Genomic DNA, 27,574 nt, shown 5'->3' with positions numbered 1-27,574 from the left:
GCAGCATCTTTCTCTCTCTCTCTCTCTCCCTTTCACTCTTCCACTCTCTGCCTGTCTCTCTTTATCGCACATCTCTTCATCGCAGTCAAATCCACTCGGGTGCTGTTTTTGCAGCGAGACGCGTTTTACGCTGCGTTGCGTGCGTGCGTCGCATCATTCTCATTGTTTCTGCGGTATATGTGCGTGTGTGTGTGTGTGTATCTTGTGGTGCGCGCTTAAAGGTAAGCAATTTGTTCACGTTTGAGCAGGTGTTTGTTTGAGTTTTAACCCAGTGGGCGCAGAATTTAACAAGTGATTTTAATATTTAATTACATTTGCTTAAGCTCAACTTAGTGAAGCGTTTACTAGTTCTTTTCCATATACCCTGCAAACTAAATGCAAGTTGAGCGAACAAAGTTTGCTAAGTCGCTAAGTGCAGTCTAGACGTTCAATGCGATTAGCTGGCTGAGCGTGAAAATGATTGTTAGCTTGGCTATTAACTTAAAGCTCGAAATGTAACCAAAACACGCCTCTGCTCGATCAGTAGGTGAAAAGAGTATATTTGATGTCTTCATGTACTTATGAAGGCAAAGACTTGTGTTTCTATTAGACTCTATGCCTAGACTTATATGTAGACCTACACCTTGATCTAGACCTTGAGGTAGACATAGGACTACAGCTTAGCCTAGACCTAGACTTAGATTTTTACCTAGACATCATACGAAGAACCCATTTAAGTACTAATTAAAGATGTAGTCTAAATCAAAAATGTAAACTAACACATACAGGGTATTTTAAAGTGCTATCTATTTATTCAAATACATTTGTTGAGCTCATAATAGTTTAACATAGTACATATATTAGTTTAATTAGTCCATAAACGAATACATATTTGAAAATCATTAAAACATATTAAAAGAGCTTAAACTGCGTTATGAATTCAGGAAATTCTGTTTCAATGTAAACTCAAATATGTAATTTGTTAAGCTTTAATTTATTTAAATATCATATGTATGTACATACATATATGGTCTTTTTATAACACAATCCATCGCCTCAGGGTTAACTGGACGATTTTTGATAGTTTGCATCGAAACTGAAGTTTGACGTGGAAGTTGGAGCTGAATCTGCAGCTGTTGCAACTGTTGTTGCTGTTGCAAAAAGCCGCAAACAATAAGCTGAAAGTAGCAGCTGATGGATTCGGAGACAGTCTAACAGAATAAGTTAGGGGAGTGATAAGAGCGAGAAGCGAGGAAGAGACACGCACGTTGAGCATTAGAAACGAAGCGCAAGTGAGACCACAATCAATATTTTATCAAAGCAAAAGTAAAACAGAAGCAAATGTTGCAAAAGAAGAAGCAGAAGAGACAGAAAAACAAAGAATGGCAGAGACAGAGAAAGTGAGATAGAGAGAGAGAAAGTAGTAGAGAATATAGAATTTTAAGAAAAGATTTCTTTTTTCTCTTTGGCTGTTTTTTTTTTTTCTTTTTGAGAGCTGTCTAAGCCGTCGAAACAACGCCATAGATTGACCCGAACAGATGGATGGACGAGCGGCGAAAGGCAGAGATTGGAGAAGGTTCGCCGCTCAGGGGCTATTTACTATTCATGCTAAGCCATGGCGTGTGCGAAAGAAAACTGCAAACAATGAAAGGCAAAGCACATGAAAAGCCAGTCCAGGCAGCGAGCATGAATAATAAAAGAATCAGCGCCCCTGAAAAAGCTAGCTCAAGGCAACCAAAAACTGTATGTATAAGCCATATACTGCAACTGTATATGGGAGAGAAAGAGAGATGGAGAGGAATGGAGAGAGCGAGAGGCATGCTGCATAGTTGAGCAAACTTTCATTAGGCTGCTTCAACAGATTCGTTAATAAATGATTGAAAACGCAGTCTGGCAAATGTCATCAATCATAAGTATTGCAATCAATTAATTTGCCCATGGCTTATTGCTAGGCAACTGCCAACTGGAACTGGGAATGCCTGCCAATTTCGACTCGAGAAAGGACCTTTTGCATTTCAATTTTCAAATGCAGTTGCAGAGTCAATTGCATGGCTGCCCAGTTTACTGGCCATGTTTTCAACTGTTTAGAGCCGTAGAGCTGTAAATGGGTAGCTATAAATGGCCATGTGGGTGGACCAAAGCAGAATAAAGAGAGAGAGAGGGAGAGAGAGAATGACAGAGAAAGAGAAAATGGGCGAGAGATGAGGATGGGGAAGAAAGTATGTAAAAGAGTTGTGGGGGCTTGCGATGTTAGCAATTTGCCAAAAAGGCTGCTAAATGGAAATTTACCCAACACTTGAGTTGGCCACGTGTCAAGCTAACGCTACGTGACACGAACATTTCGTGTTGCATAAGCAGATAACGTAAGTCGTGTATAGATTACATCGACGGGCGAACACGAAAGAGAAACGTAACGTAGCGAGCTAACATAAATCGTTCATGCTAATTAAAAGCAGAGATCGTGTCTGTTTCTTGTTGTAGAGTAAAAACCGTCACGAACAGGCACCAGCTGACACAATTTGAGCATAGAATTCATCGAGACTTCATAGATTTCATCGTGAGTTCACCGAGAGTAGATCGCGACACGAAGATGAACGATTTGAGACCATTTGAGTATACATTTCATTGTGAGTAGGTCTAGAGTAAATCACGACACGAATGGACACGATTTAAGATTGATCTGTTCGTGCTTTGAACAGAGAGTAAAAGTCTTGTATATCGAGTATGGTTGACATTAAAGCCCAATAGCGTCAGACTCCTTATAAATAAGCACGAGCTAATACGACTTAGTCATGTTTGGTGAAGGCAAAGTCGTTTGTATTTCTAGATTTTTAATAGCGATCGTATGAGTGTATTAAATTGAATTATTTAATACAATTTGAAAACTAATTCCTGATAAAAATAAAAAAAAATTATAATAATAATAAAATGAAATACTCGCTTTTTCACTGCATATCTTATTAACTAATTATTTCAGCTAACAATCGTGACCAAAATAATAAACAAAATAATGCGGTCTATTTGTAAGCCCCCTCTCACATATTCAGGCTCGTGTTTTTCAAGAAACAAAGAGCAAAAAGTGTTCAAACACGCGTCTATCTCCAGCCAAGTGGCCTGTAGGCCAGTTGGCCTGTCCATGTGTCTTGGCTGTCAGTTGCAGCACATAACAAAGTGTCAATAAACGAATTTGGCCCACAAGAGGAAGAAGAGGAAGAAAAGGTTATGCACCTGCAGCTGCAGGAGCAGGAGCAGGAGCAGAAGCAGCAAAAAGAACAGGTACTACAGTCTCTCAAAATATGTGCCAAACACAATGCTGAGGCTAGGCCGCTGGGCACATGTTTGTTGTCTCTACGGCTACGTTTCGGGCCAACTTGATTAAGCTCTTGCCAAAAGGTGTTAGCAGGCACTATGTATGTGTGTGTGTGTGTGTATGTGTATGTGTGTGTGCGTGTGCGACTGCGACATGGCCAAAATGAGTGCATTGAGTCCTGTGATGCAATGAGGAGCTTGTGATTTCTTCAAGCTAACTAATTGGCACTCAGTAATTGCATTCGAAATTTGTAATTTCGATATGATCTTGATCGGGCTCAACCTTTAGTTTGCTTATTTCTGTTATGGATCAAAAAATGCTCATAGCAAAAGGTATTTTATGTAGTTACGGTATTTCAGAACTTAAATTGTCGGAATGCCAAAACGAAGGAATTGATGTGAATGGGAAAAATAAATATGTGAAACTACAAACTAAGTAAGAAATTTTTTAAATTATTAAAACCAAAGACACTTAGTTTTTTTATATTTAATAATTATTTATTACATTTTATATACATATTATATTTTATATTTTTTACATTTTATATACATATTCTATTTTATATTTTATACTTTTTACTTTATATTTTATATTGTATATTTTATATTATATATTTTATATTTTATATTTTATATTTTATATTTTATATTTTTATATTTTATATTTTATATTTTATATTTATATTTTATATTTTATATTTTATATTTTATATATTATCTTTTATATTTATATTTATTTACTTTTATTTTTTTTACTTTTTATACTTTTCTATTTCCTTTTTCTTTTCTATTTTCTTTTTTATTTTCTGTTTTATTTCTTTGTTCTTTATCTTTTTTATATTCTGTAATATATCTTTAATTGTTTATTGTTACTGCTATTCTTACTGTTATAATATCTGGACCTGTTATTTCTGTTATTGTTGATATTACAACTGCCACTGCAACATTTACTGTAAATTATCTGCAACTGCTGTTAATAGCATTCACCATTTTCGATTTGTTGGCCTGACCGCAAAAGTTTGTAATCCCATTTCGCATGAAAATTATAACTGGCACTCAGCTGTTAAGCCGAAGGGAAGTTGCAGTGCCAACTAACCAAAAACTACCGAGCATATACACATTCACACAGACACACACATACCGACATAGAGTTGCCAAAAAATGGTATATGAAGAGGGCGAAAGGGAGAGAGAGGGAGAGAAGGAGAGGTTAGCCCTAAAAAGTAGGCTAATGCCACTTTCGAGTAGTTGGTCTAGGAGTCGCAGTGAAGTGTGGCTGCAAGTGCACTTGTTACCAATTAAGCTAATCCGTCAGATAATTAGTAACATAACACACACACACACATAGACACAAATATATACACACACACACCCATGCCGACTCCTATGGCAGCTCTTGTTGCTGCTGGCTTGGCACATGCAATTTATAGCCGCACGTGGTTGTTGCATTGCATGTATCACGTGACACTTGATTTCCGGCGCAGTTGCCAGCTCTCCGTGCCACGCCCCGCCCCGCCCATTCCCGGCTGCCAGCTTGCCAGTGCACTCTCCACAGCCATTTCGCAGCGTGTTTGCTTTGCTTTTCTTTGCGACTTTTCTAATTTGGACTCTGGCACAACATGCAACGAAATAGTCGTCGACGTCCTCGTCGTCGTCGTCGTCGCGAAAATTTGTGGCTGGCACCTTATTAAAAGCGCCCAGCAGCTGAGCCTGTGCCAGCTAGACAGAGAGGGATAGAGAGCGAGAGAGGCGAGCTGGCATTGAGCGACGGGTCCTTCAGCGTTGACAACGTAGCCACATCCTAAAACCTAAAGCCCAAAACCCAAAACCCAAGCCCCACTCTCATGGTACGTCTTCGTCAACTGCAGTTGCAAATTGGCTGGCAAATGGCGTTTGCCTGCTTTTAGGCTGGCTTATTAAAATTTCAGCGTGTTCATTTGCCTGCAAGTCAGCGGCGAGACGAAAGCGGAGCGACTTTCAGGGATTACCCAACAACTAGTTAATGTTTGATTTGCCTGCTTGCCAACCAGTCAGCCAGCCAGCCTGCTAGCCAGCCCGCCAGCCAGTCCTCCAGCCAGCCAGCCAGACTGACTGACTGACTGACTGACTGACTGACTGACTGACTGACTGAGTGAGCAACACACATGGCTGCATTTTGGTGGCACACCCTTTAATCTAAAGCCCCAAACAAGCGCCACTTACCCCATCCACTCCCTTCCTGTCTACCTAGCTCTGCTCTGGCTGCAAAGTTTTCGGTAGCTCTCTAAATTCTGCTGTCAACCTTAAGCCTTCCAAATTGCTAAGCAACTTTCGCCGGCTGACAACTGGCTAAACGAGATGAGCTGCGCTCATATATTGGAGATATTTATTAGCTTTTCGGCTAGTTGCATTAATTTTGTGATTACAAGCGAAATTTGATAAGCAACGAACTAGAAAAACTATTTTAAGAAATGCCTCAAATTGTGTATGCCCTTTTATTATCTTTAATATATTTTTATATTACATATATTACTACGCTTATTATTATTATTATTGAAAATTGCATATAGGTAATAAAATATTAGAAATATGTTATATAATAATCAAAGCATATTTCCTCATATTAAAAGTATTGCAATTGAGCATGTAGAACTAAAAAAAAAAAATTGTGTGCTAATTATTTGGCCTGAACTATCTATTTTTTATACAGTGCTTTACATATACATTATATACATATACATTAAATATACGTAACTATAATTTATTTTATTGTATATATTCATCATTTATTTATAATATTTTATTTAAATGTCAAAAGTATTTTTAATAATTAATCAGTAATACTAATAATTAATTTAATTTATAAAACTCTTTTTCTAATATTAAAGTCTATAGTAAATAGTAGTCGAAATAGTAGTAGTAGTAGTAGTTGTAGCTATGGTTAATAAAATAGTAGTAAAATTAGGTAAATTTTAACCTTTTCTAGTTGAATATTTTAATGAAGCTTTTTAATATAGTTAATAATAATTAAATAATAATGGACATTTTTTTTACAGCTGCAAATCCTTCGACTATTCATACCCTAACATCTATGCTAAATAAAAAGCTAAGGTAAGCGCATTTTGATCCTACTTCCTTTATAAAATGAGCCTATTTTAATATATAATAGTTCAATATGAAATATTTCAACCTAAAGTTGACTTTTGTGTTATTTCAAATATCAAGCACTTCAATTCGATTTCTCTCTTACTCTCTCTCTCTCTCTTTCTCTTTGCCTCTCTCTTTCTCTTTGCCTCTCCCTCTTACCCTGTTACCAATCCAATTGAGTAAAAAAAAAATAGATTGCTCTAATTTGTTTCTAAGTGCTGCAATCTTCAAGCAGCCACAACAAAAACGAACAACAAGCTGAAGAAGAGGAAGAACAATGCCTACTCTAATGGCTAATTAAATCGCTTGAATTACAAGCCAACAATATTAAAATATTACAAAATAAACTTTTTGCGTGTGGGCCGAGAGCGAGACTTTCCCTCTCTTTTTCGCTCTCGTTCTTTTACTGAGATTAAGCAGTAGCGATTTCCAGGCTCGTCGAAGCTCCGGCTGAGCCGGACCGGAGCCAAAAATATTCAACAAAAACTTTTCACATTAAATAAAATACAAAATGCCCATTAACAGTTCGAGTGGATAAACTCGGTTTGCATTTCCACACACCCACATGCACACACGCCTCCACACAACACACCCACATAGTGGTAGGCGGGGGGGCGAGAGAGGGAGAGCGATAAATGGGAGTAAGAGGAGGCTCTTGCAAACAAAAATTGAATTTCGGTTCGAGGCTCAAAACTCAAAATCGCGCGCGACGTTCGGGGTTGAATTTTAGGTGCGGGGGCAGGAGTAGCCTAGGGGATTGTTAGGGTAAATCCACACGCGCGCCTGCTCCCCCGCCAATGTGTCGAAGGCGCATTGTTGTTGTCATGTATTGTTGTAGCTGGTATGGCTGGTATACAATAAAATACGAACGAACGACGACAACAAAGAAGTACAAATTAAATCCCAATTGGAGTTGACCGCAAAATGGAAAAGACCACAAAATTATAACCACAACGATGTGGGTGGGTGGGTGCTGCTGGGTGGTTGCTGGTGCTGGTGCTCCTGTAGGGGAAGCAGCTCGCGAAGCTCGAGGGGCATGCAACAACTTGGCAGCGCTGCCAACTGCCAACTGGATTGCCTCAGACCCCAATACCAATCGAGGCTGCAGATAAGCAGCGCCAAGTTGTGTTTTGTTTGAGGGCGTTGTGGCGCGCGCTTGGGGCACAATTATTGTTGGGTCGCTGGGCATGGGGGCGTATTGTTTCCGGCCCCTGTCCGTATTATGTATATATATGATGCATGTGTATGTGTGTGTGTATACCTGCTGCCACATAGTTGCTAACGTGGTTTTATTTTGGCAATTGATCTGGCAATCGAACCAAAGCACAATGCTCACATTTAGTTTTGATAGGCCAAGCGAAATTGATATTTATATTTAACGTAAGCTAACAATAAGCCTCGACCAATACACACACACACACACAGAGAAACACTTGAACACACACACAATGGCAATGTGCACAGGCGTATGCTTAATGTGGCCAAGTGACTGGCGGATTTCCTTTTGTGCAGCATTCCGGCTCGATTGTAGTGAGCTATCTATATATATATATATATATATGTGTATATCTGTGTGTGTATGTATCTGTATAAATTGCCACAGGGTAGCATGCGGCATATGGCCCTGCTCAAGGTTAAATTTGCCTTTCAACTTGTAAATTAATTATACATTTATATTAAATTGTGCATACACAAGGGCTGAAACATACTTATTATTAGATTCATACAATTGAAGAAATGCCTTTAAATGTCTGAATAATTTCATTTGTATAATACATGAAAAATAAATTATAAGCTTAATTTTATTTTTTTTAGATTTTTAAATGAGTGCTACAGGTTTATATAGAAATTTGTAGACCTCTCAGCATTTTTTTATACTTACAGATATAGACAAACTCTTAAGTATAAATTTATATATTTTACCTTATGTAAAAAATTGCCATGATTTGTACTACATGAATATAAATTCGTATGCATGCTTCATATTATTGGATACCTATTAAAATTTAAATAAAATATTAAAACAAATTCAGAGTTATAATTCCCATAATTTCGAAATAGTAGAAAATATATTTAAATTTTGAATATATAATTAATATATATTACTTTCTGTAACAATAATATATTCTGAAATTCTCTAAATGTAGTCTACAAAGTCTCAAAGTGGAGTCCTCATTATTGTAACCTCATATTATTGTAACGATTAAGAATGAGATTTATTTCAAATTTTATTCGTATAAAAATCGCATTTCGTATAAGTATAATTACAGGTCTAATTAATATAATAAGTTTAAAAAAAGAGCAATTGAAAAAGCATTATTTTTGTAGTTGTTAATTTTTGTATTATTTTTTAATCATTTTATTCTTATATAAAGAAAATATCTATTTACGACTTCAAGTCTCAAGGGCATAATTTTAAAATGAATTCCATACTTATTTGTGCCATTTACCCCAGGCTGTAGCCAGCCACCATATTTGCTCATTAATTAAAATTTATTTAGAAATTATAATTCGGTTTAATAATTCAATGTGCAGGGCAGCAGATAGTCGAGCCCTTTCAATTATAGACGTAATAAGTTATTTACAGTTCGTGTGTATCTTTAACTGGGCGTTGCGTGTTCCACATTATAATTAGCCAACAGCAACAGAACCAACTACAACAACAAAAAGAACAACAACAATGACAACAATTGCATTGGTTGGGCTCGTATGGCCACGTCAAAGTTTGGCCTATAAATCGTAGCGCCAAAATTTAAATTAAAACCAAATAAATTAAACGCCTTTCATTGAAGATTAATGGCCTTAAAGCAGCCGCACTCTGCGGACGCTGTGGACAGTGGGTGGCAAAAGGGGGACTGACTGAGGCAGGAAGAGTTGGGCGAGACAGGAAGGCAGAGAGGAGGAAGTGGAGAGAGTGGCGTCGCCTCTGCCTGCCAGCCTGCAGCGTCTCGCTTTGTACGCTTGACTGCGAATTTTATGGTTGATGGATTTTCAGCTTTGGCTCGCGAGAAGGCTCCATAGTGCATACAGCCGAAGACGGAGACGTAATCGGAGCTGAGGCCACGGTTGAGGCGGCTGAGGCGAATGCCTTCGCTATGATTTGGGCCTTAGCTTTAATGCCAACTATAGAGATTTGAAAAAGGTCGAAATCTTAAAGAGGCAGCCAGTCGAACACGTACTTAATTCAATTTCTTTGCCAGTGATTCACAAATGAATATTTCCCATCACGTGGCAAGTTCTCATGAACGCAGGCAAATAACTAATTCAATTGTCCGAGTGCGTAGAGCGGAATGCATCGCAAATCTCCCATCATCACAGATATCGAAATCTGTTTGTAAAGTAGATACAGACAGCATGAGCAACTTGTCTTGGCACTCCTCAAACTGTTCGGAAACAAGATAAAGTAATGGATACAGCTTGGCATTGCCTATTGGCAATAATCATTCAACTGAAGCTCTTCAAAAGTTCTTTGAGGACTACCAATTCTGATAATATCGAATGATTACCTTCAATTGTTCATTTGGTAGATGTGAACTAGTTCGGTTCGGTTGCCGATGACTGTAAATCTGAAATGTTTTATTCACATATAAAGGTTTGGGAAAACTGTAACATGCCAAAATATTTATAAATATATGAATTCTAATTTCAAGCATTATATAGTTAAAATAATACAATAATAACATAATAATTTTATCCTTTTTTTACCTTATATTTTTTAATTTTCTCTCTCTCTTTCTTTCTATTTTCTCCCTCATTTTCTCTATTTAAACCATACCTTTATTTTTTTCTCTCTCTCTCAACATTTGCCTTCTCTATATCTCAATTCGCAGTAACAAATTTTACAATTCAGTACGTTTACATTTATTCCATTTTGTTTGTTTTAAATCAATGAATAAAATTAGATTTTGTATTTTCAATTGATATATTTTTATTACATATACATTGCACATGCAAATTTATGAATAAACAATATAAAAAATAAGTTGTTGCTATTACAGAAAGTGTTCAAAATTTAATTGAATCAGCCAAAGGCAATTTTCATGTTCCATTGGAAAAAAAAAATAAATAGAAATAGAATAATTGAAAACAATTTCGAAAAACTTCAAATTTGCACTTAACGTACCCCGGGCCAAATTTATTCAACCAAAATAAAAATATGATGTTCTACAGCAAAGCGTATTTTGTATTTTGTAGAGCTTATAGAATTCATTTGGTGTAGTTATTCAGCAAATGCTGGAGCATCATAATATTTATCATCATTAATCAGGAAGCGGAGGACAATGTTGTCTCAAAATATATGCATACATACATACATTATATATGAAGCTTGAGCTCGAAGATGGCAGCGATAATCTCTGCAAATCGCTTGAGTTTTGCGCCAGAGTTATGTCTATGGGCGGAAAGTGGGTTAAATTGTGTAGATGGTTGCTTACTTGCTGCTTGGTTGGTTGCTTGCTTGGTTCATTGTTTACAGCTCCGCAGCTCCGCAGCTCCTCAGCACCTCAGCTCAGCTGCTCAGCGCCTCAGCTCCTCAGTTCAGTTCAGTTCTGCTGCTCCTTGTCGCTCCATGGCGCTGGCTGAAGCAGCTGCTGCCACACGCTTGCAAATTGTCAAGTTGCGGTTGCGCTTTAAATTATGCAGCCAGCAGCAAGGCAGCAAGCGGTAGTAAGGCAGGATGCGGTAGCAGCAGCAGCAGCAGCAGCTTGGCTGGCATCCTTTAACATAACAGTTGCAAAATTTTGAAAGCTGCAAGCAGCTGAATTTATATGCAGCTTAGTTGCAACCCAAAAATTCTACAAATTTTAATAATAATGAGCAGCAGAACACACTCACACACACACACACAGTTGGATATGTATGTGTGTGTGTTGCTTTATTATTTTAGCAGCACATGTCTGCACACACACACACACATATTGTTCGAGCTAAAAATTGGATTGCAGCTGACGCTTGGCAAAGCCAAAGCATAACAAAAAAAAAAAAATTAAAAAAAAAGAGGTGAAGTAGAGAAATGCAGCGACCCTCCACGCTCATGCATCCTGCCCGCCGCCTCCCGCAGTCACCCACATACCAACATAATAATATTATGTTGCAGCTGCCAAGGCGCAGAGATCGTTGCTGCAACTGTTTGCTTAGCAGGGCAAATGAAGCAGCCAGAGCGGCAGAGCAGTGGAGCAGCGGGGTAGATGGCAGAGGAACGACTGCAGCTTCGTTGGTTGCTAAGGACAACACGATGTGTATGTGACGACGTGTGGTCGCAAATGATATTAACAATTCATTAATTAACCTCGTTTCGTTTGGGTTATGATGAGAAGGATGACGACGACGACGACGACTACGACAATGAGGAGTAGGAGCAGCAGTTGGGCTAAAAGACTGCACCTGTACCTATAATTGTGTGTAGAAGCAGGAGAGAGAAAGAGAGAGAGAGAGAGAGAGCTAGAGACGGAGAAAGAGAAAGAGTGAGAGGGTAGCGTGTCCAGAAGCCCAAAAATAACGCCTGTCATTGTTCAGGGTTGCAGTTGGAACAGCAGCAGGAGTAGCAGCAGGAGCAGGAGTAGCAGCAGGAGCAGGAGTAGCAGCAGGAAGCTGCAGCAACAGCAGCTGGCCGAAAGCTTAGTCGTATGTGCATATTTATACAGTTAGCTAGCTGAGTTGATGGCAACGTCCACCTCTCAATCCCCCAGCTGCTTTACGCTAAGTTAACTTTGAACAACTCATAAAACTCGCATCTGGGATGTTCCGAGAAAATGTCACAGGAAATTGCGTGAAAAATTGGGATTTTGCATGAGTAATTAGAGGAAATTGTGTGGATAATGTGTGTGTGTGTGAGAGAGATAGAGAGTGTATGAGAGAGAGAGAGAGAGACATAGAGAGAGAAAGTAGCCCACTTGTGGAAATAAATAGATATATAGGGAATAGAAAAAGACAAGGAATATTAAGAGAAAGTGAGACAAAGTGAGAGACTATTCGTTACTCGATTCTCATTGCACTAAAATAATTCACATTTGAGTACAACCCATTTCTACTTTGTATAAAAGACGTTTTTGTGTTGCTTTTGATTTCGGAAACGCGCCGCTGTGGCCATTTGAACTGTAAAGTAAGCCAAGCCGCAAACGTTGATACCCATTTTCATTCGCAACCAGCTTCTAGCCTAGTTGCTGCTCTGACATTTTAAATAATTAATGTTTAATGCATAAGGCGACAGTGGGAGAGGGAGATGGAAAGGGGTAAAGTAGTGGAAGTGGGAGATGGCAAGCACTCGTTGCCAGCAAGGGTTGGAGCTAGAGCTGGATCTGTTTAACTGGGAAACAGTTTGCCATGGCTGCCGAAACTCGGCAGGAATAAGTGGAAGCTAAACTCAACTAAATGGAACTCAGCCTCCTGCACTCGACTGTTATCTAGCTCGCCGCTCGATGGGGCCTGCCCTGGCGCAGTGCTCATAAATAAAATATATTTTAATGTTTTTACGTAATTATGGCAAACCAATTAAATATTAAATAACATTGCGTTAACTATGCTTGCGGCTGCATACCAAGCTTCAGCTGCTGCTGCCGCAGAACCACAGCCCACCGACCATCACCCACCGCCCGCCACCTCCTGCTCAGCCACAGCCTGACAAGTTGGGATAGCCCTCTTGGCCGGTTGCTGACAAATCAATCAGCAAACGTAATAAACTACAGACAGGACACAGATTCAAAAAGCCAGACAGACAACAATTTCCGCTTTGCAATTGGCATCTGTGTGTGCAAGTGTATGTGTGAGTGTGTGTGTGTGTGTGTATGAGTGTGGTCCAAGGTCTAAAAAAGGCCGACAACAAGCAGCTATAGCTGGCATCCTCTACTCCAGCTGCCATAACAAAATGTCTGATGCTCTGATAAAAGCGAACATAGGGAAGAGAGAGAGAGAGAGAGGGTGAGAGGTGGAGGGTGAACACACTGACGACAAGCACTCGAAACTGCTTACAGCTCAAGCCTGGGCCCCAACTCAATGCCCTTCCAATTGAATGCACAGCAGGTGGCGGCTCACTCGAAGCACTGGATGCTGAGCTCTCGCTGATATTATCACTTCCTGGACATTATTTGCCGCCATAGGCCAAAAGGCTTAGCCCGGGCAGCGCATCGCAAAGATGCGTTTGCGACAATCTTGGCAACGGCTCTTCTCGAGCAACGGCTCTTCAATATGCGAGGGTTGTTTTAAGACTACTGTGCGGTTTGCTTGAATAGAATATAATTTTTGTGATATATAATGAGTTGATATACATAAATAGAATTTATTGTTCAGCTTCGCTTACGTTTATTGATTCATTTGAATATAACATTTTGATTAAGTATAGTTTTAAACTTATTGACTGGGGCCACACTGTCTTTAGCAGTCGAACTTGGTGTCGCTCTGTTCAGTTATATTATACCATATATACCATACATCAAGAGTGCATATGCAAGAGTGAAAATGATATTATTACTAATTATTCGAAATGACAAAGGGGTCAGTTTGTATTCGATTTACACTTAAATTCAAACTATCTAGAATTATCGACAACGAATTTTATTCAAGGAGATGGAATTTTGGTTCGATTTATAGCAAGTTTCGATTAAGCGGTCTACAAATTATCGGAAGCCGACTGTAGCTACAATTTATGACAAATATATATCTATAAAATTAAAATAGAACAAGAAAGAAAACTCTAGTCGAGACTGCTCGACTACGAGATCCCCTGAACCCTCCAAGCAACTGATATTTCAATAATAATTAGCTTTCAAATAATGCAGATAATATTTATATTTATATTATTATTCATATTTTTTCAAATAAAAATTATATGTTCTACGGCATCGGCAAACTATTCTAACAGCCCTCTTAATCTGTTCATGTACTGTGGGAAGTTTGCAAAGAAATTGCACTTTGACTCGTGCTTATTACAATAAGCGCTGCTCTCGTTGCCACCTGCTGCAGTGAAAAGTGTATAAGCATTGAGGTACTTCAGTTTTCATAGGTGCACCGCCGCACCACCGCACCACAGTGGGGAGTCAAGTTCGAGCCTGTAACAAACGTAACGAACGGAAACGGATATTGCATACTTATGCCGAGTGCAAAATGGCAACGAGCTGTGCTAGACTTTCCGGCGCAACCCCAGCACTACCCACTGCACACATACACATCTATTTCTATATGTGTATACATATGTATATGTATGCATCTGTGTTGTAAGTAATACACACATCGAGCCAAGCGGCAGCCACTGACAAACTTTGTGAAAAGGACTTGTAAAATCAAAAGCCGATTAGATTCCATTTCAATGAGCAGCCAGCTGGTTGGTCATTTGGTGGGCGTGTCCCGGCACACACACACACAGAGAGCGAGAGAGAAGAGAGGGGGAGACTCGTTGACTATCCGTATTGATACAAAGCACGGGACTTACTTTCGCATTCGTATTCAAGTTCGGTTTATTGCTGTTTGCTGCTGTTACCTGCAAAAGCCGCCCGAAATTGCAATCGCATGGAGAGTGCCGTAATGTGGGTGGTGGCTCAGTGGGTGGCTCGGCTGTGCAATAAGCGATTCAGCATGCTGACTGCTGGTCTAGGGGCACGACCATATCTGGGCACTGCACTTGATTAGTTCGCAAATTCAAGCAGCCAAAATGTCATATATCAGTGGCTATGGCAACTCACGGCGCCACTAACGATGTGCTCCAAGTCAAGTCAGTGACAAAGGCAGACGGCAACAACAGGAGCCGGAGCAGGAGCAGGAGCAACAACAGTAACAGCATGAAAGTGGGGCTTAGCTTTAGTTACAGCTTGAAGTTGGAGTGGCAACGGTATTACTCCAAGTTATCCTTATTTGTTATAGACTTAGCTCGGATTTGGAACTCTTTGGATATCTGCAAGGTTTCAAATGAGATGTAGCAGAAATATTGAGTTATCAGATCAAATGGAAATTTAAATTATAAACATAAAGAAATAATGATATGTTGAAAAGATCTAAAGCAATACTGTTAATCAATAAAACTCAATCAAGTTTGTAGATATTTAACTTATATAACATTTTCATAAGCCTCAAAAAATGCCTTTGATAAACGACCAATTATAGATGCATTTGTATTTGTTGGAAAAGATAGGAGATATAATAGTATATATAATAATGATATCAAATATGAATATGTTTCATTAATATGTAGTAGTAATAGTATGTAAAACATAAGCATATTAGCAAATACATAAATAGATTTTATATAATATATATATATGTATATCCATGTATACGATTATATTATATTTTAATTATATGTATTTGTGTAGATTAAATAAGAATTTCTGCTGCTATCAGAAACACAAAAACATACCTGTGCTATTTATCAATCAATCTATCTATCTATCAATCAATCTATCAATGTATCCATCATCCACATCTGTCTATATCATAACTTATTATTGATACACACTTACTAGTCCATCGAAGAACCGATTGATATTTTTCAGACTACCTGATAATCGATATATTGATATTTTCAGCCTTTACCTTTACCGACGCATTGCTATGATTGATGGATTGATACATTGTAACAGAAAATAAAACAAAAAATACTTGAAATTGATTGCACTTATATACAAAGTCCCTTCACATTACCGATAATTAACATAGATAGCGTCAAGTGCAGCGTTTGCCTAGCCCACTTCATATATATGAACATATGTGTGTGTGTTGTCCAACACTGGCCGAGCTGGCCTGCACTTGACTGCATTTGTGCATTTCCAATTGACTTTTCATGATCTAATCATTAAATAGTATGCGCTCTCTGCATTCTGTTCAATTAATTGCTACGCTTTACGCTCGGGCTTAAAAAATCAAATTACACACACCCAAACAAACACATAGATACACACACACACACATATACACACACACACACCTGCGCTGGCAGCTCTTCATCTGCACTGCTCAGTCATGTATGCGCTTAGCAACTGATTTGAGCTGAAGCCCTCGGGAGCTCAGTCGATGGAACAGTTGATGGAGCAGGAACAGGAGCAGGAGGCGGGGTAGGGAAGGCGCTGGTTAGTGGTCGGAGAGGGGAGCACATAACGAGTCGGGCCATCGGAGTAGCTTGTCTATTTGTTTTAATCAGTGAAGTCGACCAGTGGGCTAATCGTTTATGATTTAGTTTTTGATTTGCTCAGCCAAGAATTGTCCATAAATCAGAGGCTGCAGACAGTCTAAAAAAAAAGAAAACAGAAAAGGAAAACAACAAAAATGTAGCCCGGGGAGTGCAAAGCTTTACAAACTTTTCTTCTTCTTTTTTTATGAACTGTGCCACAGTGCTGATGCAGAAGACCAATACCAGAGAGAGGCAGGGGCAGCGGCAGCGGCAGCGGCAGCGCCAATGGGCGTGGCAGAGGTAGAGGCAGCAGCTGCGGCAGCAACCGCTGAGCCACAGAGGCGGCCGCTGTGTGTTTTCGACTATAAAATTAAATTGCGATGTGGTAGAAAGTTAGCAAATGCCCAGTACAGTGGCTGCAACAACAAACTATTGCTTACTGCCCCACATTACACATTTGGCCAAACACACACGCACACACACACACACACACATTTACACTCCAATACACACATAGGCAAACTGCAGCAGCGAACAATTGTTCGGCGCATATCATTTGGTTAAAAGGATTCGTTTTACTCAACGTGGGTTTGTTATATACGAAAAACCATTCGACTACTCTGTGTGTGTGCTTGTGTGTTGCCTGTGTGTGCTTGTGCTTGTGTGTGTGTGTACGTACAAATCAACTAATCTACTCCCCACGGCAAAGTTACGAGAAGACCGACAATTATATCCGCTCTCTGCTCACAATTTTTGCATGTCGTAAAGTTTCTAGTGGCGCACAGACCCCAAGCACAGCAACTGCCCCACCCAGCTCCCCACCTGCTCGCTGCTCGCAGTTCGCAGCAGACATTGCGCCAACTGCAACAGCAGCTTCAAATACCCTAAAATCTGGGCTTTATGATATCCTTGGACTGAAAGTGACATTATGCCATCTCTGAGCGAGCTATAGGAGATTATGCTCATTTATAGATCTGTGGGATATAGAAATGCGTAAATATATTGAATGAATGAATAGAGTTCAAGCTTGAAGGATCATAAGACTCATTTCTGCTGAGGTATTCTTGTGGGCATAAATAAAGTCGTTTCTATTGCTATTCTCCCGCACTCTGCTTGAAGGCGTCGAGAGATTTTCTTGCTTGAAGACACCAGAATTAAATGTAGCTGAGATTGATTCAATTGACTTAATTATTATTAATTTATTGTCTATTTATATTGACTTGTATAGAAATTTTAGTAGATACTTTTCAATTATTAGTTATTTTGTATCTGTTAAATATTTTTGAAAAATAATACTATTTTTTTATTAATTATTTTTTTTCATTTTTTTTTATTTGTTATTAATCATTATTTATTTATTATTTGTATTAGTATTATTATTTCTTTTATTAGTATTATTATTATTTTATTGTTATTATTTTATTTCAGTTGCCCTATAATTTTCAAAATTAAATATTAATTATTTATTAAATTTTTTATAATAAATATAAAATAATAATAATTAAAAATTTGTTATTGAGCATTATTTGCTAATTATTATTTTTATTATTAATATTATTATTATTATTTCACTTCAATTGCCCTCTAAGTTAAATAATTATAGAGCATTTCAGATGCGTTGCTCACTCCGCAGCTCGCTTTAGTTGTTGCATACTTTGGGAAGCACTGCGATTTTACAATTTGTATATGGTAGATTGGTGTGTGTGCTTAAGTGTGCAACTGTATGTGTGTGTGTGTGTTGTACCGAGTGTGAATCTGCCTGGCATTACTGTTTGTATTGCCAAAGTTGTTGTAACTTCGTTAAAATAAGCACTCTGTTAGTTTGGCCCGCCGGCTCAATGGGCACTCGTCCGTACGCTCCTCAGCGCCGCTCTCCACTCACCCTCTCCCTCGCTCTATCTCTTCCTCCTCCTCACTCTCCCATCTCTCCTCTGGCTGTTGCCTCAAAGTCCCCTTCTGGGCAGTGGCAATGCAGCAGATTTGTCGGCGGTTTTTGCCATTACAGCCACATACCTAGTTGCAGACCTATTCGTTGTTGTTGTTGTTGTAGTAGTTGTTGTTGTTGCTGTTGCTGCTGTTGGCACTGCTGATAGTGGTGCATCTGCATTAGTAATGGTGGGCGAGTGCTGCAAGAGCGCTGCGCCAATAGGGCGGATTTTGGATTTTGGATTTGGATTTGTATATGGACTTGGAGGGGTGGCTATGGCACCACCCGCATGTCATGTGTGTGTCGTGTCTGTGCCAAGGTACGTGAACGTGAACGTAAACTTAACGTTTAATTTTTCGTTTAGTGCTCCTTCGACTGCAGCTCGGATGCACTGCAGCACCTTCGGGGCTATTAAACTGCAAACACTTTGCAGCCGCAGCAGGAGTCGAACGGGCACTGGTCTGGTGCAGTTCTTTGTTTTCGCTTTCGATTTCGCTGGGCTAAAACAATGCACGGCAGCGGCAGCGGCTGCCCCTTACCAAAAACTTGTACTTAGCGTCGTTTCCTTCCGCTTAACACGGCCAACGAGCAGCGGCTCGTTTGGCAGCGCTGTCTGAAATGCAATTAAGTCGCATCGACATGCAATCTCCGGCATAGCGAAGGCGCACACGCACAGACACACACACACCGATAACATGCAGCACATACGCAACATGCAGCACTCGGCCAGCGAACAGCTGCAACAACTGCAACAACGCCGCCAACAACAACTGGCTGCAGCAGCAAGTGGCATTTCCATTGCCGCAGGCACTAAGAAAGCCCTAAAAGCGCTGAAAGCTTTCAGTTAGCCAGCAGCAGCAGCAGGACTAAAAAAGGGGGCATACACTGCCAGAAATTTGGGGCAAGGTGTGCGATACGAGCTCTTTAAGCTTAAAGTTTTTCACTAAATCTCATAAACTAGGCCGAAGAGACTTTGAATAAAAGTGGTGTAGAACATAGATAGACATAGACATAAGGATATAGATATAAGGATATAGATAAAGGTATATATATATAAATGTAGAGCAACAGAAAGAGAGAATAATATACAACTTACTAAAGCAATTATGAAAGAAAATATATTCTGTAGAAATATTATTACTACGGAACTTCACAAAATTTTAAATATACGCATCAATTTATATGTGCATACATAAAAAGAATGACGTCATAGCTATTCTAAAGTAAAATTTATTATAAAGCCACTTTTAAGTACGCTCAGAGTTCCATTTATAACTAGATCTGTAAATCAAAAACATATTTTCAACTAGCCTAGCCTACCATTATACTCAAATTATTTCAAAATATGTACATTTGCACAGCTATGTCTAATCAGAAATAAATTAAAAAACAATAAATAAAAAATAATAAATTTTGCATATATTATAAATAATTGAAAGCTTTAGCCAAAATTATTTTGAGTCTTAGTCCATGAAAATATAAATTATTATTTATATACGAAAATGTATATTATGATAATTTGGCTAGCCATTAAATATTCATTATTGAATATTCTAAAATCAAGCAGAAAAAAAAGTATATCAAAATATATATATAAAAGTATATATTGCATATGCAAATTTAAATAGTCTACAAATATTCTAATTAGTTGAAACCACTTTGGAATTTGACATAGATACGAAACGTCGAGAGGCTATAGAAATAATCTGGCAGGAGTCCGCACCGTGGAGCATGCTTGAAAATGTAAATCCACACTCAGCTGTAAGACTTGGCTATTACAAGATTATGTATACGCATAGTGGGGCTGATACCTTTTTTTTTTTTTTTGTTGGTTGTTTTTGTTTGTTTTTTGTTGGTCTGAGCACTTTGGCCAACTCGCACTTTTACTTTTATTTTAGCCCGGCTATCTAGAGGCAAGAGCGAGCGAAGTGCATCTAGTGCACAAGTGGAGCACTCGTCAGAGCTCTTCAGCGTGCCGATAATCCAATTATGGCCATGGCCTGCCAAGGGTCTGACAGGCTTCAGCTGCTGCTGTTGTTGTTGCTGCTGTTGCTGTTGTTGGGTTGCCTTTTCTGGCTGGGTTACCTGTGCTACCTGCGTTACCTGTGCTGCCTGTCTGCCATGTTGTGCGCGCGCTCGTTCACTCACCTGCTCCGAGTCTCTCACATAATTTTAGCCAGTTTATTTGGCTGTTTGGCTTGGCTCGCGTTATTATCAAGTTACATTGGCCAAAACACTAAACAGTCTATGCATGTAGTATATAAAAGGGTCGCCGCCCAAGCCGGAGCCAACTTTTGAATGGGGGCTAATGTCTGAGGCTTGCCGCAGTCGAAGTCGCAGTCTCTAATCAGTTGGGGGCGTGTTCGAGTGAGGGGGCGTGTGTGCGAGTGTGTGGCTTAACCATTTGCTTCGTTTAGCGCATTTTGTTTGTTATTTAAAACACGTAAACGCTCAACGAAGCGAAAGTGTTTTGGACTTTCAGTTGGCAACTTGCGAGGGTTACCATGTGAAATCCATTTTAATTAAAATACCTTTGTGGCACAGTTTTCCATTAGGCAAATAAAAAATAGAAGCACACAGTGTTAATATTTCTAGCATTTTTATATTTATTTTCCTTTTTTTTTTCAATTTCATTTGTATTGATATGATTTTTTTTCTTAAATTTTCGGGTTTTCTTGTTGTTTTTTTTTCACTACTTTAATTTTGCTTCTGCTGTTGTTGTTCATAATAGGAATGTAAAGTAAAAAAGAGAACATAATGCATTTGCTGACTCGCTCTATCATATCATATATCCTATTGTGTTTGTGTGTTTTTGTTACTTGTGTGTATTTACAATATAATAATTTTTATATAATATATATAAAAATTGTTTCCGCTCACACAAAAAATGGAAAGAAAGAAGAAGAAGCGAACAGATTCCTGTTGGCATTTTATGAGCAGCAGCCATTGAAAACGTATTTTGTCCCGCTCCTAATTGATTTATTCATTTGTTCGCCATGAATAGTTGATTTTTGTATTCTTTTTTCATTTTTTTTTTTATATATATATATTTATTTGTAATATTATTATTATACTTGTGCATTTTGCATCATCGTCGTGTAAACAACTACAATTAGTATCACGATTGTCATTGTTGTAACAAAAGCAGAAACGAAAAGAGAATAATAAATAAACAAATAAATTAAGCTTTTTTCTTTATTAATAATTTATTTCATTTAATTGGTATTTATGTATTAGTGTGTGTCGGTGTGCACTCTGTAAATGTTTACGCGTTTCATTATGACCCTTTGTTTTCTTTTCTCTCGTTTTTGTTGTTTTTTTTTTTTTTTTTTAATCATGTAACTTTTGCCAAAACTGATATGTACTTATATATGTGTGGTTAAAATATTGACTGCTGCCAAAGTTCGTAAACCCCTAGTAGACCTTGTTTTATTTTTTATCTCTTTCGTTTTCGATATTTTTTTATTTTTATTTTTTCATTGATAACTGTGCATTGTGTCATTTCTACGTTCATAAAAAAACCATTGTAATTGCTAGCCAATTGTTTGTTTAATTTTTGTTTTTTCTTTTTCCTTTTTATATTCATACCTTTAAATATTTATATTTATATTTATATTCATGTATCTATAATGTACTTATTGGCCTTGCTGCTAATTGTATTCCATACTGATGTCTAGAATAGTTTTTCATTTCTTATTTCTTTTCAGCTTTTAAAAATATTCGCATATATTTATATATTTGTAAACTATTATTAACAACTTAATTTTCTATTAGATCTATGTAGATGCAAGAGTGTTTTTATTTATTAACTACCTTCTAGTATTTTGTGTGTGTGTGTGTGTGTGTGAGTCTATAAATAGATATGATGTCTGTGTCCTTGTCACTTAATAGGAATCATCATATGTTCGCTTATATATGTGAGTGTGTGTGTGATTTTATGTAATCGATTGTATTAATTACCATTAAGTTGGCCAAAGACTCTGCGCTAGGCGTACTTGGGGGACCACATAATTACCTAATGGTCTTTTAATGATAGTTAAACAAATGATAATAGTCGTAAAAGAAAGTTGGACTTGCTCTGGTAAACAAAATAGGCAAATGCTGAAAGTATCAGCTCTAATTGGCATGGAAACACAAAGAACACAAAGAAGAGTACTATGATATGATAATAAATATAATTTAATATTCATTTATATTTATTTTTAGATTTCATTCATAAAAACTCCCAATCGCTTGGCGCTTGTCCAACTTTAGTATGTATTCTTATTATTATTATATATAATATATATATAAAACTTATAAATTACGAGTGGACATAAACCGATTTGCTGTTTTCGTTATTGTTAGGGTTCATTAGCTAATTCCAAGTGCTGCCAAAAATGTAGGCTACATTTAGCTAATATTTATATATAGTATATAAATATATTAGTTTATATACAATATTATACATATATATCATTGTTTTATCCAACAGGCGCCTCATTCGGCCAGTTCCAGCAGCGACTAGAGCCAACATCAAAGGGATATGGTGAACAGTGGCAGCGTTAACGCCGCCGCAAAGGATAGAAGAAAGATGCGCTGCCCGGAGCTGCTCAGAGCGCTCGCCTGGCACAGCAGATCCTCCGGGAAGATCTCCAGGATGGGTAGATGGCGACCCGATGTGGGATCGTGGCAGGTATTGGCACGCGCACGCTGTTCACAAGGGATACAAAAATCGAAGAAATAATTAATATTATACTTACATATATAGAAGATAGTTTAATATATCTGTATAATTGCAAGAATCTGTCAGATATTTGTAATAAAGGTCATGTATTCGAATATGTAAGCAACAAATAAATCAGAGTTTCAAAAGCATACGTTAAATACGAACGCATCTGTGAGCAGAAAATATACTTTCTTGATACAGAAGTGTCCCTAAGGAACCAAAGAATACTTGTGAGATATGATGGATGTGAAAGATACCAAAATGTATCTGCGAAGTAAATATATAATATCCATGTATCTTGAAGATAAAAAAGTACCTGGAAGATACAAAAATATCTGCAAAACACAAAAAGATCTGCAAGATACAAAAATATCTGATGGATACAAAAGTTTCTGCAAGATACAAAAGTATATGTAAGATACAAAAGTATCTATCAGGTATTGGCATTTTGAATCAAAAATAATTTGAAAGATACAAAAGTATCTGCACTTTAAACCCAAAAATATCTCAAAGATACAAAAGTAACTGCAAGATACAGAAGTATCTGAAAAATACAAGAGTATATGAAACATACAAATGTATCTGAAAGATAAAAAAATCTGCAGGGTACATATGTATACGATACGAAAACTTTCAGATACTTTTGTATCTTTCAGATACTTTTATGTTTTTCAGATACTTTTATATTTTTCAGAAGCTATTGTATATTTCAGATACTTTTGTTTCTGTAGATACATTTGTATCTTTCAGAAACATTTGAATCTTGCAGATACTTTTGTATCTTACCGATACTTTTGTATCTTTCAGACACTTATGTATCTTTGAGATACTTTTGTATGTTTCAGATACTCTTTTATTTTTTAGATACTTTTGTATCTTACAGATACCTTTGTATCTTTCAGATACTTTTGTATCTTTCAGATACTTTTGTATGTTTCAAATACTTCTTTATTTTTTAGATAATTTTGAATCTTTCAGATACTTTTGCATCTTTCAGATACATTTGTATTTTTCAGATACATTTCTAATTTCAGGTGCTTTTGTATCTTGCAGATACTTTTGTATCTTGCAGATACATTTGTATTTTTCAGATGCTTTTGTATCTTTCAGATACTTTTGTTTCTGTCAGATAAATTCGTATCTTACAGATACTTTTTGTATCTTACAGATACTTTTGTATCTTTCAGATACTTTTGTATCTTACAGATACTTTTGTATCTTTCAGATACTTTTGTATCTTTCAGATACATTTCTAATTTCAGGTGCTTTTGTATCTTGCAGATACTTTTGTATCTTGCAGATACTTTTGTATCTTTCAGATACATTTGTTTTTTTCAGATGCTATTGTATCTGTCAGATACTTTTGTATCTTTCAGATACTTTTGGATCTTTTAGATACTTTTGTATATTTCAGATAATTTTGTATATTTCAGATACAATTGTATCTTTCGGATACTTTTTAATTTTGCAGATACTTTTGTATCTTTCAGATACTTTTGCATCTTTCAGATACATTTGTAATTTCAGGTGCTTTTGTATCTTGCAGATACTTTTGTATCTTTCAGATACTTTTGTATCTTTCAGATACTTTTGTATCTTTCAGATACTTTTGTGTCTTTCAGATACTTTTGTATCTTTCAGATACAATTGTATCTTTCGGATACTTTTTTATTTTTCAGATACTTTTGTATCTTTCAGATACATTTGTATTTTTCAGATGCTTTTGTATCTTTCAGATACTTTTGTTTCTGTCAGATAAATTTGTATCTTTTAGAGACAAATTTGTATCTTACAGATACTTTTTGTATCTTACAGATACTTTTTGTATCTTACAGATACTTTTTGTATCTTACAGATACTTTTTGTATCTTACAGATACTTTTTTATCTTTCAGATACTTTTGTATCTTTCAGATTATTTTGTATGTTTCAGATAATTTTTTTTTTTTTAGATACTTATGTATCTTACAGATACTTTTGTATCTTTCAGATACTTTTGTATCTTTCAGATACTTTTGTATCTTTCAGATACTTTTGTATCTTTCAGATACTTTGGTTTCTGTCAGATATATTTGTATCTTTCAGATACATTTGTATCTTTCGGATACTTTTTAATTTTGCAGATACTTTTGTATCTTTCAGATACATTTGTAATTTCAGGTGCTTTTGTATCTTGCAGATACTTTTGTATCTTTCAGATACATTTGTATTTTTCAGATGCTATTGTATCTGTCAGATACTTTTGTATCTTTCAGATACTTTTGTATTTTTCAGATACTTTTGTATCTTTCAGATACTTTTGTATCTTTCAGATACATTTTTATTTTTCAGATGCTTTTGTATCTTTCAGATACTTTTGTTTCTGTCAGATGAATTTGTATCTTTTAGATACAAATTTGTATCTTACAGATACTTTTTGTATCTTACAGATACTTTTGTATCTTTCAGATACTTTTGTATCTTTCAGATACTTTTGTATCTTTCAGATACTTTTGTATCTTTCAGATTATTTTGTATGTTTCAGATAATATATTTTTTTTTTTTTTTTAGATACTTATGTATCTTACAGATACTTTTGTATCTTTCAGATACTTTTGTATCTTTCAGATACTTTTGTATCTTTCAGATACTTTTGTTTCTGTCAGATATATTTGTATCTTTCAGATACATATGTATTTTTCATTTGCTTTTGTATCTTTCAGATACTTTTGTTTTTGTCAGATATATTTGTATCTTTTAGATACAAATTTGTATCTTACAGATACATTTGTATCCCATACTTTTGTATCTTTCAGAAACTTTTGTATCTTTCAGAAACTTTTGTATCTTTCAGATACTTTTGTTTCTGTCTGATATATTTGTATCTTTCAGATATATTTGTATCTTGCGGATACTTTTGTGTCTTACAGATACTTTTGTATCCTTCAGATACTTTTGCACCTTACAGATAATTTAGTATCTTACTGATACTCTTGTATCTTGCAGATAGTTTTGTATCTTGCAGATATTTTGCTATCTAACAGGTATTTTCGCATCTTATACTTCAAAAAGATACTTATGTATCTTGCAGATACTTCTGTATGTTCAGAAACTTTTGTATCCTACACAAATTCTCTTCAAGATACAAAAATTTCTGTAAAATACAATACTATCTGTAAGATACAAAATAACTGAAAGGTACAACAGTATCTGTAAGGTACAAAAGTATCTTCAAGATACAATAGTATACATAAGATACAAAAGTATCTGCAAAGATGCAAAAGTGTCTGCCAAGTACAGTAGTATATGCATATTGCCAAGTACAAAAGTATATGCATATTGAATCCAAACGTATCTGTGAGATACAAAAGTATATTCAAGATACTAAAGTATATTATAAATTTATCTGTAAGATGCAAAAGTTTCTGTAAGATACAAAAGTATCCGCCAAATACGAAAGTATCTGTGAAAAGTATCTACAAGATACAAAAGTATCTGCAAGATACAAAAGTATCTGCAAGATACAAAAGTATCTGCAAGATACAAAAGTATCTGTGAAATACAAAAGTTCTGTAAGATACAATAGTATCTGCAAGATGCAAGAGTATCTGCAAGATACTAAATTATCTGTAAAGTGCAAAAGTTCCTGTAAGATACAGAAGTATCTGTAAAATACGAAAGTATCTGGAAAATATTATCTGTAAGATACAAAAGTATCTGTGATATTCAAAAGTATCTGTAAGATTCAAAAGTAGCTGCAAGATAAAGAGGTATCTGAGAGATCCAAACGTAATTGCAAGATACAAAAGCACTTTAAGATGCAAAAGTATATGCAATTTAAAATAGCATATTTAAGATATAAGAGTCTCATTGAGATACAAGATTGTGTATGGGATATATATACCACTGTAACTCTGTATCCATACAATTGCAACTGTGAAGTACACAATTTGTGACGTGTAGAGGTATCTGTGCGATACAAAAGTATCTGTATCTGTGTGAGGCACATGTGAATGCAAACTATCTTTGCTGCTGCAAAAGTTGCCGCGCAATACAAAAGTATCTCTGCAGTGCAAAAACGTTTGTGATTTACAAGTGCATCAGCGCAGCGTTGCACAGTTGTAATTCAAACTCCAACTTTAACTCAAACTCAGACTCAAACTTTGAGTGTCGAAATACAATAAAAGAAAATGCGAGGTGCCACGACGGCTTGCAGCAGCTACCTTCGCATTAAGCTGGAAATACTTGAAATACTTTCGACATATTGTTGAATCGCAGTCTGAGACTTTTTAATTGAGTGTCTACTAAGTGTGTGTCTTGAGTTAGTCAAATGCTCTGAGCCAAGTTAAGTTAACTTAATCAAATAAAAAGAAATAAAAGCTTACGCGCATATCGGCAACCGATAGGGGTAGCTTTTGAAGAAATGAATTGGAAAAGAAATCAAAAATAGATCAA

At 36.7% G+C, this 27,574-nt stretch overlaps 1 protein-coding gene and 1 long non-coding RNA gene across 5 annotated transcripts in view; one reads left to right on the top strand and one right to left on the bottom strand.

Annotated features, from left to right (window-relative positions):
* Window positions 1-23,105, top strand: part of LOC149091663 (uncharacterized) — a 62,179-nt gene extending 39,074 nt beyond the window's left edge. The window contains exons 3-4 of the long non-coding RNA XR_016196404.1: window positions 6,323-6,377; window positions 22,908-23,105. This is a non-coding gene — a long non-coding RNA (uncharacterized LOC149091663). The remainder of the gene's footprint in view (window positions 1-6,322; window positions 6,378-22,907) is intronic.
* Window positions 21,442-27,574, bottom strand: part of LOC115563825 (uncharacterized) — a 78,745-nt gene continuing 72,612 nt past the window's right edge. For 3 of the 4 annotated variants that reach the window (XM_089257409.1, XM_089257408.1, XM_089257407.1), the window contains exons 6-7: window positions 27,505-27,531; window positions 21,442-23,125 (exon numbers count right to left, since the gene is read on the bottom strand). In XM_089257409.1, the coding sequence (XP_089113535.1) occupies window positions 22,949-23,125; window positions 27,505-27,531 (204 nt within the window). In that variant the 3' untranslated portion in view covers window positions 21,442-22,948. The remainder of the gene's footprint in view (window positions 23,126-27,504; window positions 27,532-27,574) is intronic. The other variant, XM_089257410.1, reaches the window with a different exon arrangement.

Source organism: Drosophila navojoa, chromosome 3 (genome assembly GCF_054131105.1).
Source record: "Drosophila navojoa isolate 15081-1374.11 chromosome 3, UAZ_NAV_1.0, whole genome shotgun sequence".
Lineage (NCBI taxonomy): Eukaryota > Metazoa > Arthropoda > Insecta > Diptera > Drosophilidae > Drosophila > Drosophila navojoa.
Note: the sequence above shows the minus strand (reverse complement) of the source record. Positions and strands in the feature narration are given on the sequence as shown.